The 15982-nt window shown below is 48.2% G+C and overlaps 1 protein-coding gene across 1 annotated transcript; it reads right to left on the bottom strand.

Annotated features, from left to right (window-relative positions):
* Positions 1 to 379: 379 nt before the first annotated feature.
* MRPL4 (mitochondrial ribosomal protein L4) lies at positions 380 to 15730 on the bottom strand. Its single transcript, XM_056867226.1, has 9 exons — positions 15683 to 15730; positions 13324 to 13408; positions 8778 to 8946; positions 8110 to 8161; positions 6218 to 6335; positions 5424 to 5530; positions 3343 to 3452; positions 1441 to 1511; positions 380 to 525 (listed from the first exon to the last, which is right to left on the bottom strand). The coding sequence occupies exons 1-9, from the start codon at positions 15728 to 15730 to the stop codon at positions 380 to 382; spliced, it is 906 nt and encodes a 301-aa protein (XP_056723204.1).
* Positions 15731 to 15982: the final 252 nt, after the last annotated feature.

The following is a 15982-nucleotide window of genomic DNA, read 5'->3' as shown; positions in this document are numbered from 1 at the left end:
GCTGGGTGACCTTGGGCTAGTCACACTCTTTCAGCCCCACCTACCTCCCAGGGTGTCTGTTTTGGAGAGGGGAAGGGAAGGTGGTTGTAAGCCAGTTTGAGTCTTCCTTAAGTGGGTGAGAAAGTCGGCATATAACAATCAACTCTTCTTCACCCTTTGAAGCAAACCACAACCCCAAAGGAAGAGGCCTCCTCCAACTGCAACAACCCTCCATTCTGCATACATATTTTTTTAATTTAAAAAAAAAAACATTGGGGCAGTTCGTCTCTGCCCAGTGACAGGAAAGGATTTTTGCAGGAGAGTTTGCTTCCGCTTATGGAACCGGAAGCACTGTCAGCTCCCAGCGCCCCCCTCCCCGGTCCGTCTCTGTCACAAAACGCTACGGGAAATCACTATAGGGCAGCCGGAAAGGGTACAGCTGGCGGTATCGCATGTCTTGCCACAGCAGCTTCTCCTCCAGGAAGGAGACGGTATCCAGGGTTAGCACCAGCGTCTGGTACTTCAGCATGCTGTGCACGTTGAGGCCTGTGAGGGGAGAAGACGAGCAGGTGCTTAGGATCGGAGCCACGAGGGTCAGGAGCAAGCCAAGGCCATTCCCAGGGCGAGAGGGCCAGCCAGGACCCTCGATAAAGATTCTTGATTCCAGAAGTGGCGTTGAAGACTGAAAGGGTGGGGGGGTGTCCTGCTGCATCATCTGGCTGGAAGGGGTTATAACCGAAGCTCCTGGGAAGAGCGAGGTAGCTTTGCCTGTCTCCAGTTTGGGGGCACCTTACTGGTCCTCCAGTACCTAAACAATGTTTTCATGCTTGGGATGTATTTAAAACCTGTTTTAACTGCACTTTGCAGGCACTTAACTGCACTTTGCAGGCACTTTAACTGAGCTTTGCAGACACTAACTGCACTTTGCCCACACTTAACGACGATTTGCAGGCACTTTAACTGCGCTTTGTGGGCACTTCAACCGCGGGCACTTAACTGCGCTTTGCGGGCACTTAACTGCGCTTTAACTGCGCTTTGCAATGGTTTTAATGGTGAGTGTTTGGGAAGGGGGGTGATTTTAATGGTTTTAAATTGTGATTTTATCATGCGTGTTTTTTAAATCGTTAGCTGCCTTCCTGGCCCTTGAAAGGGTAGGAAGGCAGAATACAAATTTTGTAAATAAATAATGAACCCAGACATAGGCTCTAAGAATACATGAGCCAGTTCCTTTAGGCATCCCTCAGATGCCGTTCATCTGGCCCAAGAGACTTGAATTTGTTGGATGTTGATGAGCATTCCCAGAAGTTGAGAAACAGGAGGCGGGTGGGCCAAAATCTCAGTCCACTGCTGGAGGAAGGAAATGGTTGTGCTGGGTGGAGACTTGAAATGGGGTGGAAGGGCAAGCAGAGAGCCAGGAGGAGAACCAGCGCACTGGAGAGGGGATTTCCCCACCCTACTCACCTATTGCCGGAATGACCGTGATCGTTTTGAGACTACTCGCCGCTGACTTGATGTCCTCTGGTATCTCACTGCTACAAGGCAGAGAGGGGGAGAGAAGTGTCAGGTCAGATCCAGGATCTCTTGCCATAAAATGTGATCAATCCCCCCCACCCCACCATTCTGGATCGGCACACAGGTCCGTGTTCCCCTCCTGAACGTTCCTGCTGCGAAACGCCTGCACCTGGGGAGCAGAGACCTGGCCTCTTTTCGTTGGAAGTTCCACCGCTGTCCAAGAAGTTCCGCTAACTGTGCAAAAGGAACCCAGCTCCATCTGCTGCAGCCCAAACAACTGAGAATCTTGTGCCCCCTGCAAGCCTAACAGATTTTATTGAGGCATATGCTTTCATGCACTGGGAGCCAGCGTGGCGTAGTGGTTAAGAGCGGTGGTTTGGAGCGGTGGACTCTGATCTGGAGAACCGGGTTCGATTTCCCACTCCTCCCCCATGGGCAGAGGAGGCTAATCTGGTGAGCCGGGTTGGTTTCCCCACTCCTACACATGAACCCAGCGGGGTGACCTTGGGCTAGTCACACTCTCTCAGTCTCACCTACCTCACAGGGTGTCTGTTGTGGGGAAGGGAAGGTTTGATTCTCCCTTAAGTGGTAGAGAAAGTCGGCATATAAAAACCAACTCTTCTTCTTCTTCTACCAGAGGCCACATTATTAAAGGCACAAAAGCTTAATAATTTTTAAGGGCTGTAAAGTCACAGTGTGGCGAGAGCCAGTGTGGTGCAGTGGTTAAGAGCGGCAGACTCTGATCTAGAGAACCGGGTTCGATTCCCTACTCCTCCACATGAAGCCTGCCGGGTGACCTTGGGCCAGTCACAGTTCTCTCCGAACTCTCTCAGCCCACACAGAGGCAGGCAATGGCAAACCACCTTCGAACGTCTCTTGCCTTGAAAACCCCACGGGGTCGCCATGGGTCAGCTACGGCTTGACGGCACTTTCCACTAGACAACCCATCGACGGGTCTTCAAAGGAAGAGATGAGCAGCTAAACAAAAAACAGCTGAGCTGGCATACTTGAATTTTACCTGTATTCTGACCTACTTCTTCAATGGGGTGGGATTTGTTCAAATCACTGATTTCTAGTTTAGCTTGTTTATTAGGGTATTATCAACCTTAGTTTCCCCCCCACCCCAGATCAAATATCATGCCACATTTTAACTTTGAACAAATGTTATTTGTACTCCATGAATTCCAAATACTGGATTTTCTTTTTAACATGTATGTAACAATAAAGGTAAAGGTCCCCTGTGCAAGCACCGGGTCATTCTTGACCCATGGGATGACGTCACATCCCGACGTTTCCAAGGCAGACGTTGTTTGCGGGGTGGTTTGCCAGTGCCTTCCCCAGTCGTCTCCCCTTTACCCCCAGCAAGTTGGGTCCTCATTTCACTGACCTCGGAAGGATAGAAGGCTGAGTCAACCTTGAGCCGGCTACCTGAAACCGACTTCCGTTGGGATTGAACTCAGGTCGTGAGCAGAGCTTGGACTACAGTACTGCAGCTTACCACTCTGCGCCAGGGGCTCTTATGTGACAATAGCATCTGCTAATTTTTTTTCAAGAGTCTCCCATTTATCTGTTTTATGTTGCCAGAGAAGGATGGTTTTCTGTTGTCCTTCTTCACTGCTTAAGATGTATTTTTTGTTAAATAAATCGTATTAAAATTTAAAACAAACAAACAGTGTCCTGCTCCTGCCAGGAGGGCATGCCAAGGAATGGCTGCTTCTGCAGCTCTGACCTCCCACCACAGGGTGGAGCCATTGTGTGTGTGAGTGGGGGGGTTCAGTATACACTCTCTGGGCAGCCCACCGCAAGCACATCCTCAGCCCTAACCCCAAGGAGAGCCCAAAGCAAACTCACACATCCACAATCAGAACCGATTCCCCCCAGCGCCTGTAACGGGCCAGGTCGGTCAGATACTGGGGGTCCGAAGTTGGTATCTCTAGGGAGTCGACGATGTGCAGGTTATCCTGAGAATGGGGAGGGGAAGGGAGAGAGAAACCGGAGATTCAATGGCCGTTTATGCTTGATAATTAGCAGTGCGTTCCAGGCTGAAGTGCCCCGCATTTCTTCATGCTGAACCATCATTCCACATCACTGCGAAGCCGGCGCATACCTGCTTCGCATTTCTTAAGAGTCCCTTTAACACGACCTTTTGTATTTGCTCCACCCCCGCATCGAAGCATCCACTGAAGGAGCCATGAAGAATCACAGCTGCAGCTTAGCTATGCAAACGACAATTGCTAATGGCTATGCAAACGAAGGAACAAAGGAGGTGAGTGGGGGGTTGTGGAATTTGTTTGACTTTCTCCTCTTGCATCAGGACCGTGAATAGGCATTCTAAAGGTCAGATTTTTAAAAAGGAGCTTTGAGCGAGCATCAAAATCAACCCTGCCTAAATGGCCAATGAGATCTTTCCTTTGAGCTGAAGTTTGAAGCCTTCCAGCGGTCCAAGGAGCCTTTCAGAGGGCAGCTGTGCTGGCCTGCAGCGGAAGAACTGGGTTCGAGTTCAGCAACAACTCAGAGACCGACGAGATTTCCAGGGGCTGAGATTTCAAAAGGCAAAGCTCCCTTTGCCAGATGCCGTGAGGTTTGACCCTCGAAAGCACACACCCCCAAAATCTTGTTGCCCTCTAAGGCACTACTGGGTTTTCTTCAACTTAAGTGGCTCTCCCATTAGAGTGAGAGAGCCGTTTTAAGTTGGAGGAGGGCTACTTAACGGTTGGATCCGCCCCTCCTTTTCTGCCTGTAACCCCTTCCCTACACCAGAAGAATGCCGGACTATCTTAAATGCTATCCAACCTGCAGGATTAAACTCGGTCTTAGACCGATCCCCATTTTTATAACTGGTGATAATTTTTGTTAGATGCCTGAGAGAGAGGCGTGGAGTCCAGAGACGGTCTGCCTTTCAGATCTTGGGAACTTTTTGTATTTTCCATCTAAAACAGCCAATGGTTGTTTTACATAGAGAACAGGGGTAAGAATCAGTAAGACTCCAAAAGCAGCTACGATTCTCCTGTGAAATTTGAAGTGACAAGACTTCAGACGAAGCAAAAAGCGAAACAAGGACAAAATTGCGAAACCTCGCCAAAGCTTATGTATTTATGTTAGAATATTTGTATAAAAGCTCAAAGCTTATATACATGTGTTTACGATTGGGGGGGGGAGTTAAGTGCTATCAAGTCGCTTCCGACTCATGGCGACCCTATGAATCAAAGTCCTCCAAAATGTCCTATCTTTGACAGCCTTGCTCAGATCTTGCAAATGGAGGGCCGTGGCTTCCTTTACAGAGACAATCCATCTCTTATTGGGTCTTCCTCTTTTCCTGCTACCCTCAACTTTTCCTAGCATGACTGTCTTTTCCAGTGACTCTTGTCTTCTCATAATATGACCAAAATACGACAGCCTCCATGACCAAAATGCGACAGCTTCTAGGGTCAGTTCAGGCTTGATTTGATCTAGAACTCATTGATTTGTGTTTTTTGGCAGCCCAGGGTATCCGTAACCCTCTCCTCCAACACCACATTTCAAAGGGATCTACTTTCTTCCTATCAGCTGTCTTCATTGTCCAGCTTTCACACCCATACATAGTAATAGGGAATACGATGGCATGAATTAACTTGATCTTGGTGGCCAGTGACACATCCTTACCCTTAAGAATCTTTTCTAGCTCCTTCATGGCTGCCCTTCCCAGTCTCAATTGCTGAATGTATATAAAATAGACTAATGACTGTATAGTAGCATTGGTTTCTATTGGTTTTAGGCTTATCTCACCGGGCTGCAGCCGAGAACAATCGCTCTTTACCGTGTTAACTGTCGTGCAGCTAAAAATGCAAGTCTGTGAAACTCCCATGTTCAGAATCTACTAAAGCTAGGTAAGAACCAGCCCTTTAAATATTAGAACGCCTCTGGAGATACTGGATAAAACGCGACGGCCCTACCTGCATCAGCTTGGTCGTCAGCGCCACTTTGAGGCCCATGACACGCATCTTCATGGGGAGCATGTAGTAGTAGCTTGTGGGGCCACGGGGGCCATGCGCCACGCCACCTAGGAGGAAGCACGGAGGGCCACAGAGTTCATGGTGAAGCAGGATACAGGCAAGAGGGTCGGGAAAACGCTTGGGGCACTCACATCCCAGCCACGAAGAAGAAAAGTTGGTTTTTTTATATGCCGACTTTCTCTACCACTTAAGGAAGAATCAAACCGGCTTACAATCACCTTCCCTTCCTCTCCCCACAACAGACACCCTGTGAGGGAGGTGGGGCTGGGAGAGTTTGGAGAGACCTGTGACTAGCCCAAGGTCACCCAGCTGGCTTCATATGGAGGAGCGGGAAAACTAATCCAGCTCTCCAGATTAGAGTCCGCTGCTCATGTGGAAGAGCGGGGAATCAAACCGGGGTTCCAGATTAGAGTCCGCCGCTCATGTAAAGGAGCGGGGAATCAAACCTGGTTCTCCAGATTAGAGTCCACCGCTCATGTGGAGGAGCGGGGAATCAACCCCGGTTCTCCAGATTAGAGTCTGCCGCTCATGTGGAGGAATGAGGAATCGAACCTGGTTCTCCAAATTGTTTGCTGCTCATGTGGAGGAACAGGGAATCAAACCTGCTCCTCCAGATTAGAGCCCACCCCTCCTAACCGCCACTCTTAACCACTACACTCACTATTGTCTGCTAGGCCTAAGAAACCAACACCCACCCACCACGACTCCTGCCAGAAACAAAGAGCGCCGCTCACCCCCACGCCATAACGGCGAGCGGATGCTTCCATGCCGGGCCCGTCCGGTCCCCTTCTGCGGCCAGGGTTTCTTGCCGCCGCCCCGCACTTCTGCTCGCGTCTTGGTCCTGGCATAGCTCTGGAAAGGCAAGGCAGCTCGGAGAACATGGCCAGGAATAGCAGAGGCGCCAGATGCAAGCAAAGGGACTCCAATGCCATAGAGTCCAATGGCCAAAGCAGCCATTTTTCTCCAGGGGGGAACTGATCTGTCGCATGGGGACAAGCTATAATAGCAGGTCTCCAGTTTAATCTTTACCCTATGCCAGGAGGTATCCCACGGAGGAACCAAGTAAGGGGACAAGTCTCTATATGTTAAGGCAGCTTGCATTTAAAGAATGGTGGTTTAAGAAGAATTCTGATGTAAGGAACTGAAGAAGGAGCAAAATGAAATGCCCTCAAGGAACTTCATCTTCCAAGATTGCTTTTGAAGTTACAAGCACGCTCTCCTGTGAGCACACGGAAGGAACTTTTGATGCCTACAATTGTTTGTTGAACTGAGCACGGGATTCTTTACTAGGATAAGTACTTTGAGCTATGCACATTGATACAGATACTTAATTTTGTTTGTATATTAAATTGGTATTGATTATAGCCGTTTATAGCATTTGTGCCTTTCTGTGTCAATTTCATGTAACCCTCTGGAGGTTGGCAACCCTGCCCGTACGTCAACTGCGATCTCACAGCGCTCTCCTCTGCCAGTGCATACCTAAAGGGGGTACTTCCCCGAGCCCCTTTAAAATATTTCCCCCCTTTCCAGATGTGTGTCGGAGATGTGTCCTGGAACCACGGGGCGCTTCCCAAACTGGCCATTAAGAAAAGCTACACACCATTCACGACACCTGAGTGCTAACTGTAAGAAACTTGCAACTGATTCAATTATTTTTGGGCTTTGTGTTGTCATAAGATGGGATGTCCTGATTTCACCAGAGAGCCATTCCCTGGTTACAAACAGCAGGCCAATGAATTGGGATCGGCTACAAACATAAAAGCAACAATTAAAAAAGACATGCAAAAGGAATGAAGAAGAAGAGTTGGTTTTTATATGCCGGCTTTCTCTTCCACTTAAGGGAGACCCAAACAGGCTTACAATCACTTTCCCCTCCTCTCCCTACAACAGACACCCTGTGAAGTAGGTGGTGAGAGAACTCTAAGAGAGCTGTGACTAGCCCAAGGTCACCCAGCTGGCTTTATGTGTAGGAGTGGGGAAACAAATCCAGTTCACCAGATTAGCCTCTGCCGCACCTGTGGAGGAGTGGGGAATCAAACCCCGGTTCTCCAGATCAGATTCCACCGCTCCAAACCACTGCTCTTAACCACTACACTACGCTGGCTCCCGCAAAGGCAAACTCTGTCTGCAAATGGGATTTTATTAAATCTTCTGTATTAACAAGGCGGAGGGTAGTGCATTTAGCCTGGCAAGAATATATGCTCTAAGCTGCTGCTTAGAGTTAGACACATAAAGTAGAGTGCCAAATGCTGTCTATTTGGCCAAGGCTCCCAAAATCTACTACTTGCAAGAACACACATGAACACATGAAGCTGCCTTCTACTGAATCAGACCCTTGGTACATCAAAGGCAGTATTGTCTACTCAGACTGGCAGCGGCTCGCCAGGGTTTCAGGCAGAGGTCTTTCACATCCCCTACTTGCCTAGTCCCTTTAACTGGAGATGCCGGGGATTGAACCTGGGACCTTCTGCGTGCCACTGAGCCACGGCCCCTCCCCAAGGGGCGCTTCCCGACAGACAAGCTCTGCTATAGCCTGGCCTGAAGCCCTCTCTGCCCGGGCAACCCACCCGCCAGGATGTTCTTCCAAGACCCCAAAATATGTCCCTGCCCCCATTCCGGTACTCACAATTCTTTTGAAGTTCTTCTGCCAAATAGCTACCGTGTGCAAGATATCGATGCTGGATTGGGGAGGAGGAGGACACAGGAGTAGTTAGCAGGAGACTCAGGAAACGGCAACTACCGTGATGGGAAGAAACGTGGTTGCCTTGGTTTAAGAACTGAAATGCAATATGGCTACACCGGTGGCTGCTTGAACCTCATTTGCAACCCAAGGAAAGCGTTACAGCTGAAGGGTAACTCTACCACTGAGCGCCAGCCCCTCCCTTCTCAGTAGCAGGAAGAGACAAGAAGAGTGGGTTTTTATAGGCCGACTTTCTCTACCACTTAAGGGAGAATCAAACCAGATTACAACCACCTTCCCTTCCCCTCCCCACAACAGACACCCTGTGAGGTAGGTGGGGCTAAGAGAGCTCTTAATAGAACTGTGACTAGCCCAAGGTCACTTAGCTGGCTTCGTGTGTAGGAGTGGGGAAACTAACCCGGTTCACCAGATTAGTGCCCGCCGCACCTGTGGAGTGTTTTTATTGATCTTATACCTTTATTTGCACGGGCAGCCTGTGATTCTGCGGTGCAAAACTATTGCGTCTGGACATTTTGATGCGTTGGCACGTGATTGGTCAGTATTAATAAATTTGATTTGAGGACTAGACACACGAACATCGCTTCAGCGCTTACCGGGGCATTACGGCAAAGACGTCCGGGTGCAGATCAGTCAGACCTTCGAATCTGGCGTCGTAATGTTTCAGTGACTCCACCCAGGCCTGGACAGGTTCGAGGTGCCTGGGGACAGCAAGGTTGCATTTTCGTAGGATGGGGTTGCTGGAGATCCCGCCAGGGCACGTTGCTAAAAGGAAGGAAGGGGGAAAGATATAGAGCAATCGCACTGCAAACTGGAGTTGCCATTTCCCAAGGAAATAATATTTTAAACTTGCAATGAATAGCCATTGGCTCTTAAATTTAGGGAAAGGAGAAAGGGGGGGGGGAGAACATTGTTTCTTGTAGGTTATCCGGACTGTGTGACCGTGGTCTTGGTATTTTCTTTCCTGAAGTTTCACCAGCCGCTGTGACAGGCATCTTCAGAGGAGTAACACTGAAGGACAGTGCCTCTCAGTGTCAAGTCTCACTTGACACTGAGAGACACTGTCCTTCAGTGTTACTCCTCTGAAGATGCCTGCCACAGCTGCTGGCAAAATGTCAGGAAAGAAAATACCAAGACCACGGTCACACAGCCTGGATAACCTACAAGAACCAATGAACTCTGACCGTGAAAGCCTTCAACAAGGGGGAGGGGGGAACCTTGCAAATAATTGCACAAGCTACAATTCCGCAGACATTTTATGAGCCCCACAATACACAACACAAGACTTTATTGACATATAAAAGGAAGAATGTACATTTGGGTAAAACTGAGTACAAATAAATAAAGTTGGATAAAACCATCCCGAATCAGCCATTAAGGAAAGCTACACACCATTCACAATACCTGATTGCTAAATGTAAGAACCTTGCCGTTGATTCAATTATTTTGGGGTTTTGTGTGGTCATAAGATGTCCTTATTTCACCAGAGAGCCATTCCCTGTTTACGAACAGTGGGTCAATGAACTGGGATTGGCTACAAGCATAAAGGCAACTATTGAAAAGGATGTGCACAAGGGATTCAATTTCACCATTCCCACAGGGGCAAATTCTGTCCGCAAATGGGATTTTATTAAATCTTCCATATATATATTTTTATGAGCCCCTATGCTCATACACGCCTGTCTTAGTTATATATAACAACCTGACACTGAAAGGAAGAATGATTCACCTCTCTTCTTTTATTTTTAAGACTACAACCTAGAGCCTAATAAAAACTTTTCCAAGGAAGGCTGGAAACCTTTTCTTAAAATAACTGTGCTATCTTCAGATTTAAAGACAGGAACACCCTCTAAACATGTGGGTCACGTGCCGAGACACTAGCATTAAAAGCATTAATCACCAGATTAGCCTCCACCGCTCCTGTGGAGGAGTGGGGAATCAAACCTGGTTCTCCAGATCAGAGTCCACCACTCCAAACCACCACTCTTAGCCACTACACCAACCTGGCTCTCCCTAACATAACACAACATATCCTATTACCAAATGTGCCTTACATTATCCTAAGTCAGGGGTCTCAAAACTGCGGCTCCAGAGCCGCATGCGGCTCTTTGGCCCGTTGAGTGCGGCTCTCCGAACTTGGTTCAGAGCCCCTGGTCTTGCACCCGCTCGCGCCGGCAGCCGGGCTGCAGAGCCGGCGCGCCTGAGAGAGAGCGAGAGCAGGCGCGCTGTCTCTCCCCACCCCCTGCCGAGAATGGCCGGGTCCCCCTTTTCCTTGCCCTTAATGGTTGGAACGCTAAAGCCTCCCCTCCCTCTAGCCATGCGATTGCTGGGAGGGCAGCTCAGCGGTTCCTGGCTCCCCCCCCCCCCGCCTATCAGCTGTTGAGCGGGGCGGGCTTCCTTTGGTAGACCTCCGGCTGAGTCCCATTGGGAGGCCATGTCTACTCACTGGCTTTCTTGGCGGTAGACCTGGACTCCGAGGAGGGGAAAAAGTCCCCCTTCAGAGGCCAGGTCTACTAATTGGCTTCTATGGGCCTGTTAATAAACAGTGTACCTACCTATATAGTTTAAGTTTAAGAAATTTGGCTCTCAAAAGAAATCTCAATCGTTGTATTGTTGATATTTGGCTCTTTTGACTAATGAGTTTGCCGACCCCTGTCCTAAGTTAACCAACTATTTGAGCAGTTTTTATTTCTACCATCTATTCAACCTTGTTTCTTATATCTCCAAGTAATCCATTTAAGGTTAGTCATTAACCTTATATTTAAATCTAAATATAAACATAAAGCGTTTTTTTACTGTATTGTACCTACTCTTCTTCGTCCTTTGTCAGCTTCCACACTGGGGGTGGGGGGGGGTAGGACTAGGTGCCCCCGCTGTGGAAGTGGAGCAAACCATGCATGGGCCAATAGGAACGTTATCCATATGCCCCTTCCCAGCGCCACCTGTTGTGCATGCCATTCCCTCTCTGCCACTTAGCCTTTCCCTCCGTTGCGTCAGTATTACTCAGCCAATAACTGCTCTGCCCCCCCATAGCCCAGCAACCCCCCCTTTCCCAGATAAGCTGAGGTGCTGTGTTGGACAAGTAAAAAAAAACACCCTAATTAAAGGGTTTCAGTCTTATTGCCTTCCAGACTGCAAACACTTATCTGAATTTATGGCTTCATTTTTCTACGCTATCCGTAGAAGGAAGATGCCTTCAGCTTCATAAAGGAAGATGCCTTCAGCTTGGCTGATAGATAAAAATCACAAGGTCACGGTCCGAAGAAGAGATACCGAAACGGGACATTAGCTGGCATACCGTCACTGACTGCTGTGGTTTTGAGCATTACAATCAGTGGGGGTTACCGCATTATGTATTCCCAGCGATGTATTAAGAGTTTGAAAATGTTATAAAAAACATCGCTTTATAAGGGTTTTTGGATGCCACGGCTAAAAAATGGTTGGAAGACATCTTCACAGCTAAAGGGGCCAAAGTGTGAACAGTATTTTTTATAACAGTTTCAGACTTAATACATCGGTGGGAATACATAGAAAGTGCGAACAGTATTTTTTATAACATTTTCAAACTCTTAATACATCGCTGGGAATACATAATGCGGTAACCCCCAGTGTTTCTGTTTTTGTGCATTATAATTGCACTGCAATACATGATTTACAATTACTTTGAACTTTTGCAATAACTATACCGTATGCTTTAGAAGAAGCTACTACTTGTCATATAAATGCCTTGCCACTTCTGGTGGTGCTGGGCACCTTTTTCTTTTCTTCACACGCATGCTGCACCGGCAGCTGCCGTGCAGTTCTTCCTCTGAGCCTCTGAAAGAACATGATGTCGCATAGATGCTCCCCAATACATCCCACAGCCCACACAGGGGAAAATCTCTGCATGGAAGCAGCCGTAGTCACAGCATGAAGCCGGCATCTAAGGGCATGCCCAGTACTCACAGCATTCGGTGGTGAGGCGAACGTTCTGCAACCCTGGCCTGGATGGCCCAGGCTAGCCCAATCTCATCAAATTTTGGAAGCTAAGCATGGTCGGCCCTAGTTGGTACTTGGATGGGAGACCACCAAGGAAGTCCAGGGTTGCTATGCAGAGGCAGGCAATGGCAAACCACCTCTGAACATCTTTTGGCTTGACCCGGAGGGCCCAGGCGACCCCAGTCTCCTCAGATCTCTGAAACTAAGCAGGGTCGGCCCTGGTTAGTACTTGGATGGGAGACTACCAAGGAAGTTGACCACCAAGGAAGTTGCCATCACCTGCCTCTGTGTGGTGACCCTCAACTTCCTTGGTGGTCTCCCATCCAAGTGCTAACCAGGGCCGACCCTGCTTAGCTTCAGAGATCTGAGGAGCCTGGGGTCGCCTGAGCCTTCCAGGTCAAGCCAAAAGACGTTCAGAGGTGGTTTGCCATTGCCTGCCTCTGCATAGCGACCCTGCATAGCGACCCACCTCTAAATGTCTCTTGCCTTGAAAACCCTACCCGGTTGTCAGAACTCAGCTACAACCTCACAGCACTTCACAGGACCACCAAAGGAAGTCCAGAGTTGCTATGAAGAGGCAGGCATTGTAACCCACTTCTGTTTGCCTCTTGCCCTGACCTGGATGGAAGACCACCAAAGGAATTCCAGGGTCGCTACGCAGAGGTAAGCAATTGTAACCCACTTCTGTTTGCCTCTCGCCCTGACCTGGATGGCCCAGGCTAGCCTGATCTCATCAGGCAAACCACCTCTGAGGATCCTTTGGCTTGACCCGGATGGCACAGGTGACTCTGGTCTCCTTAGATCTTGGAAGCTAAGTAGGGTCAGCCCTGGATAGCAGTTGCATGGGAAACCACCAAGGAAGTCCAGGGTTGCTATGCAGAGGTAGGCAATGGCAACCCACTTCTGTTTGCCTCTTGCCCTGACCTGGATGGCCCAGGCTAGCCTGATCTCATTAGATCTCAGAAGCTAAGGAGGGTCAGCCCTGGTTAGGATTTGGATGGGAGAACACCAAGGAAATCCAGGGTTGCTATGAAGAAGCAGGCAACGGCAAACCACCTCTGAACGTGTCTTGCCTTGAAAACCCCATGAGGGGTCACCGTAAGTCTGCTGCGACTTGACAGCCCTTCCCACCACCAATGTTCCACAGCACCAAAAAGGGCTCACCTGGGAGGGAAGCTGCATCCGCTTCGTCAGCAACAATGCCAGAGATGCCCGGAAGATCCTTCTGGTTGGACAAAGTGGACAAAACCTTGGGACAGAAATTAAAAGAAAGCAGGAGTGAAACATTGGAAGGCCCCGAGAAACTCCACTACTCTGAATCCACGTGAAGGGGCTAAAATCCTGACTTCTCTTGACGCCCCACCCTTCTGCTCTCCACGTTCACAAGGAGAAGGGGACCCAAATCCATCCCCCATGGCTGTCCCAATGTCTTTGTTCGCTATATTTAGGAGAGCACAAAAGGCAATCTTATTCTGGAGGGCATTTGGAGGAGGAAAAAGTGTCTCAGCAGATTTGGCAGTGCTTGTTCCACTCTGAGAACCAGAGTGATGTAGTGGTTAAGAGCAGTGGTTTGGAGTGGTGGACTCTGATCTGGAGAACAGTTTGATTCCCCCACTCCTCCACATGAGCAGCAGAGGCTAATCTGGTGAACTGGATTTGTTTCTCCACTCCTACACATGAAGCCAGCTGGGTGACCTTGGGCAAGTCACATTCTCTCAACCCCACAGGGGGTTTGTTGTGGGGAGGGGAAGGTGATTGTAAGCTGGTTTGAGTCTCCCCTAAGTGGTAGAGAAAGTCGGCATAGACAAGCCAACTCTTCTTCTTCTGGGTGTTTGTTGGTCCTGCATGTGTTTTTATTCCTGCGCGTTTTAAATCATGCATGCTTTCAAATCTGCATCTTGTGTATTTTAATCTGCATTTTATTTTTGTGAATTTGACATATAACCTAAGGCCTTGCAACCTGGTTGCTACACTGTTCGCTGCCTTGGGACCAAGGAGACAAGGCATGGGGCTGAAATGCTTTAAATGAACCCATGAGTACTTTTTAAAGCACTGTAGAAGTTAAAATAATTATTTTATTTAGATGTTTTTTCTATGCTGCCTTTCTACTTAAAGCAAGGTCCTCGGGGGGAGAATTATGACATGTATTTTCGTCTGCAGCAGGAAGGGATCTGCTCTGTCGTCTGGAGATCAATTGTGACTCTGGGAGAACTCCAGGTCCTCATCTGAAGGCTGGCAGCCCTACTTGCAAGTAGGGTTTCCAACCTCCAGGTGGGGGCTGGAAATCCCCCAGAATTACAAACAATCCCAAGAGGACAGAGATCAGTTCCCCTGGAGAAAATGACTGTTTTGGAGGGTGTACTAAACAACAAAAGGACAATGCTGTAGAATGAACAAAATCAGAAATTACAGCATGTACAGCCAAAATTGTTAATAGTAACACTACAAATAATGATGATATACTGGTGTGCTGTAGAGAAATACTATTATGTTAATATATAACGTACTTCTAACATAGAGTGACCGCACAACATACAAAATTGTAACTGTTACCATTTTTTAAAAAAAGAATTTTATTATTTTCCATAAAATCATACAAACTTTTCAACAAATATTCAAAAATAACTCCATAGACATTCGTAACAAAGTATAGTGTTGAAAATATATCATTAAGTAATTAAATAAATGAAAACTTCCCCTTCATCCTCCTCCATCTTTCTATTTACTTGTTTAGTCCTTTGCATTTAGAATTCTAATCTTAATGTTATTTTATATTATATCTAGCAGTAACCTGCTTGTTGCATACTAATTCCTTCACTACAATCAAGGAAAAATATTATATATCATTTATAAATTTTAATTATTGAATATTATATGTAATAATTAAGAAAAAGTTAAAATTAGCTATTCAACATAAAGATAACATTTTGTATTACAATTTTTAACTCATACATTATCGATAAGTAGATTAGAATAAAAAAATAACCTTGTAGTTTTCCCAAGTAAGTTTCAGTTTGTTAGTTACCATTTTGTATTGGTTCTTGTATGTTGTATACCATTTTGTATGTTGTGCGGTCACTCTATGTTAGAAGTATGCTATATATATTAACATAATATAATTTCTCTACAGCACACCAGTATATCATCGTTATTTGTAGTATTGCTATCAACAATTTTGGATGCACACGCTGTGATTTCTGATATTTTGGGAGGCATAACACCCCCTAAAGTTCCTCCGCTCCCCAAACTCCAGCCCCCAAACCCACAGCAGCATCTAGGGTTGCCAACACCAACTTGGGAAATTCCTGGATATTTGGGGGTGGAGCCTGAGGAGGGCGGGGCTTAGGGAGGGGAGGATCTCAGCGGGGTATAATGCCTCAGAGCCCCCCCCCCTCCTCCAAAGCTGCCGCTTCCTCCAGCGGAACCGATCCCTCTCATCGGGGAGATCAGTTGCAATGGCAGGCGGTCTCCCGGCCCCATCTGGAGGTTGGCAACCTTAACCAGACCCCCTCGGCAGCCTCACCCGCGAGGCCGCCCCCCGACCCAACCACGGGGCCGCGAGCCGGATCATCGCGCCGGTCGCCTCGGCCGAGCACCGCCGCGCAGTCCTTCGAAAAGAGCCGCTTCCGGCGCGCCGAGATGACGTCAGAAGCGACCGCTAGGGGCTCACTGCGCCTAGAACGCAGCCCGGCTTCCGGTAAGCCTTGCTGCTCGAGCGCCGCTCTGCCCCTCCACATCTCTATGGCGCCTCAGCTCCTTCGCGGCGGCAAAGAGGCTTTTAGACGGACAGCGCCATAGAGGTGCCAAAAGACGAAGGCCCTTC

The sequence above is a fragment of the Euleptes europaea genome, chromosome 1 (genome assembly GCF_029931775.1).
Source record: "Euleptes europaea isolate rEulEur1 chromosome 1, rEulEur1.hap1, whole genome shotgun sequence".
NCBI lineage: Eukaryota > Metazoa > Chordata > Lepidosauria > Squamata > Sphaerodactylidae > Euleptes > Euleptes europaea.
The sequence above is the reverse complement of the archived record's forward strand: the minus strand, read 5'-3'. Positions and strand labels throughout refer to the sequence as shown.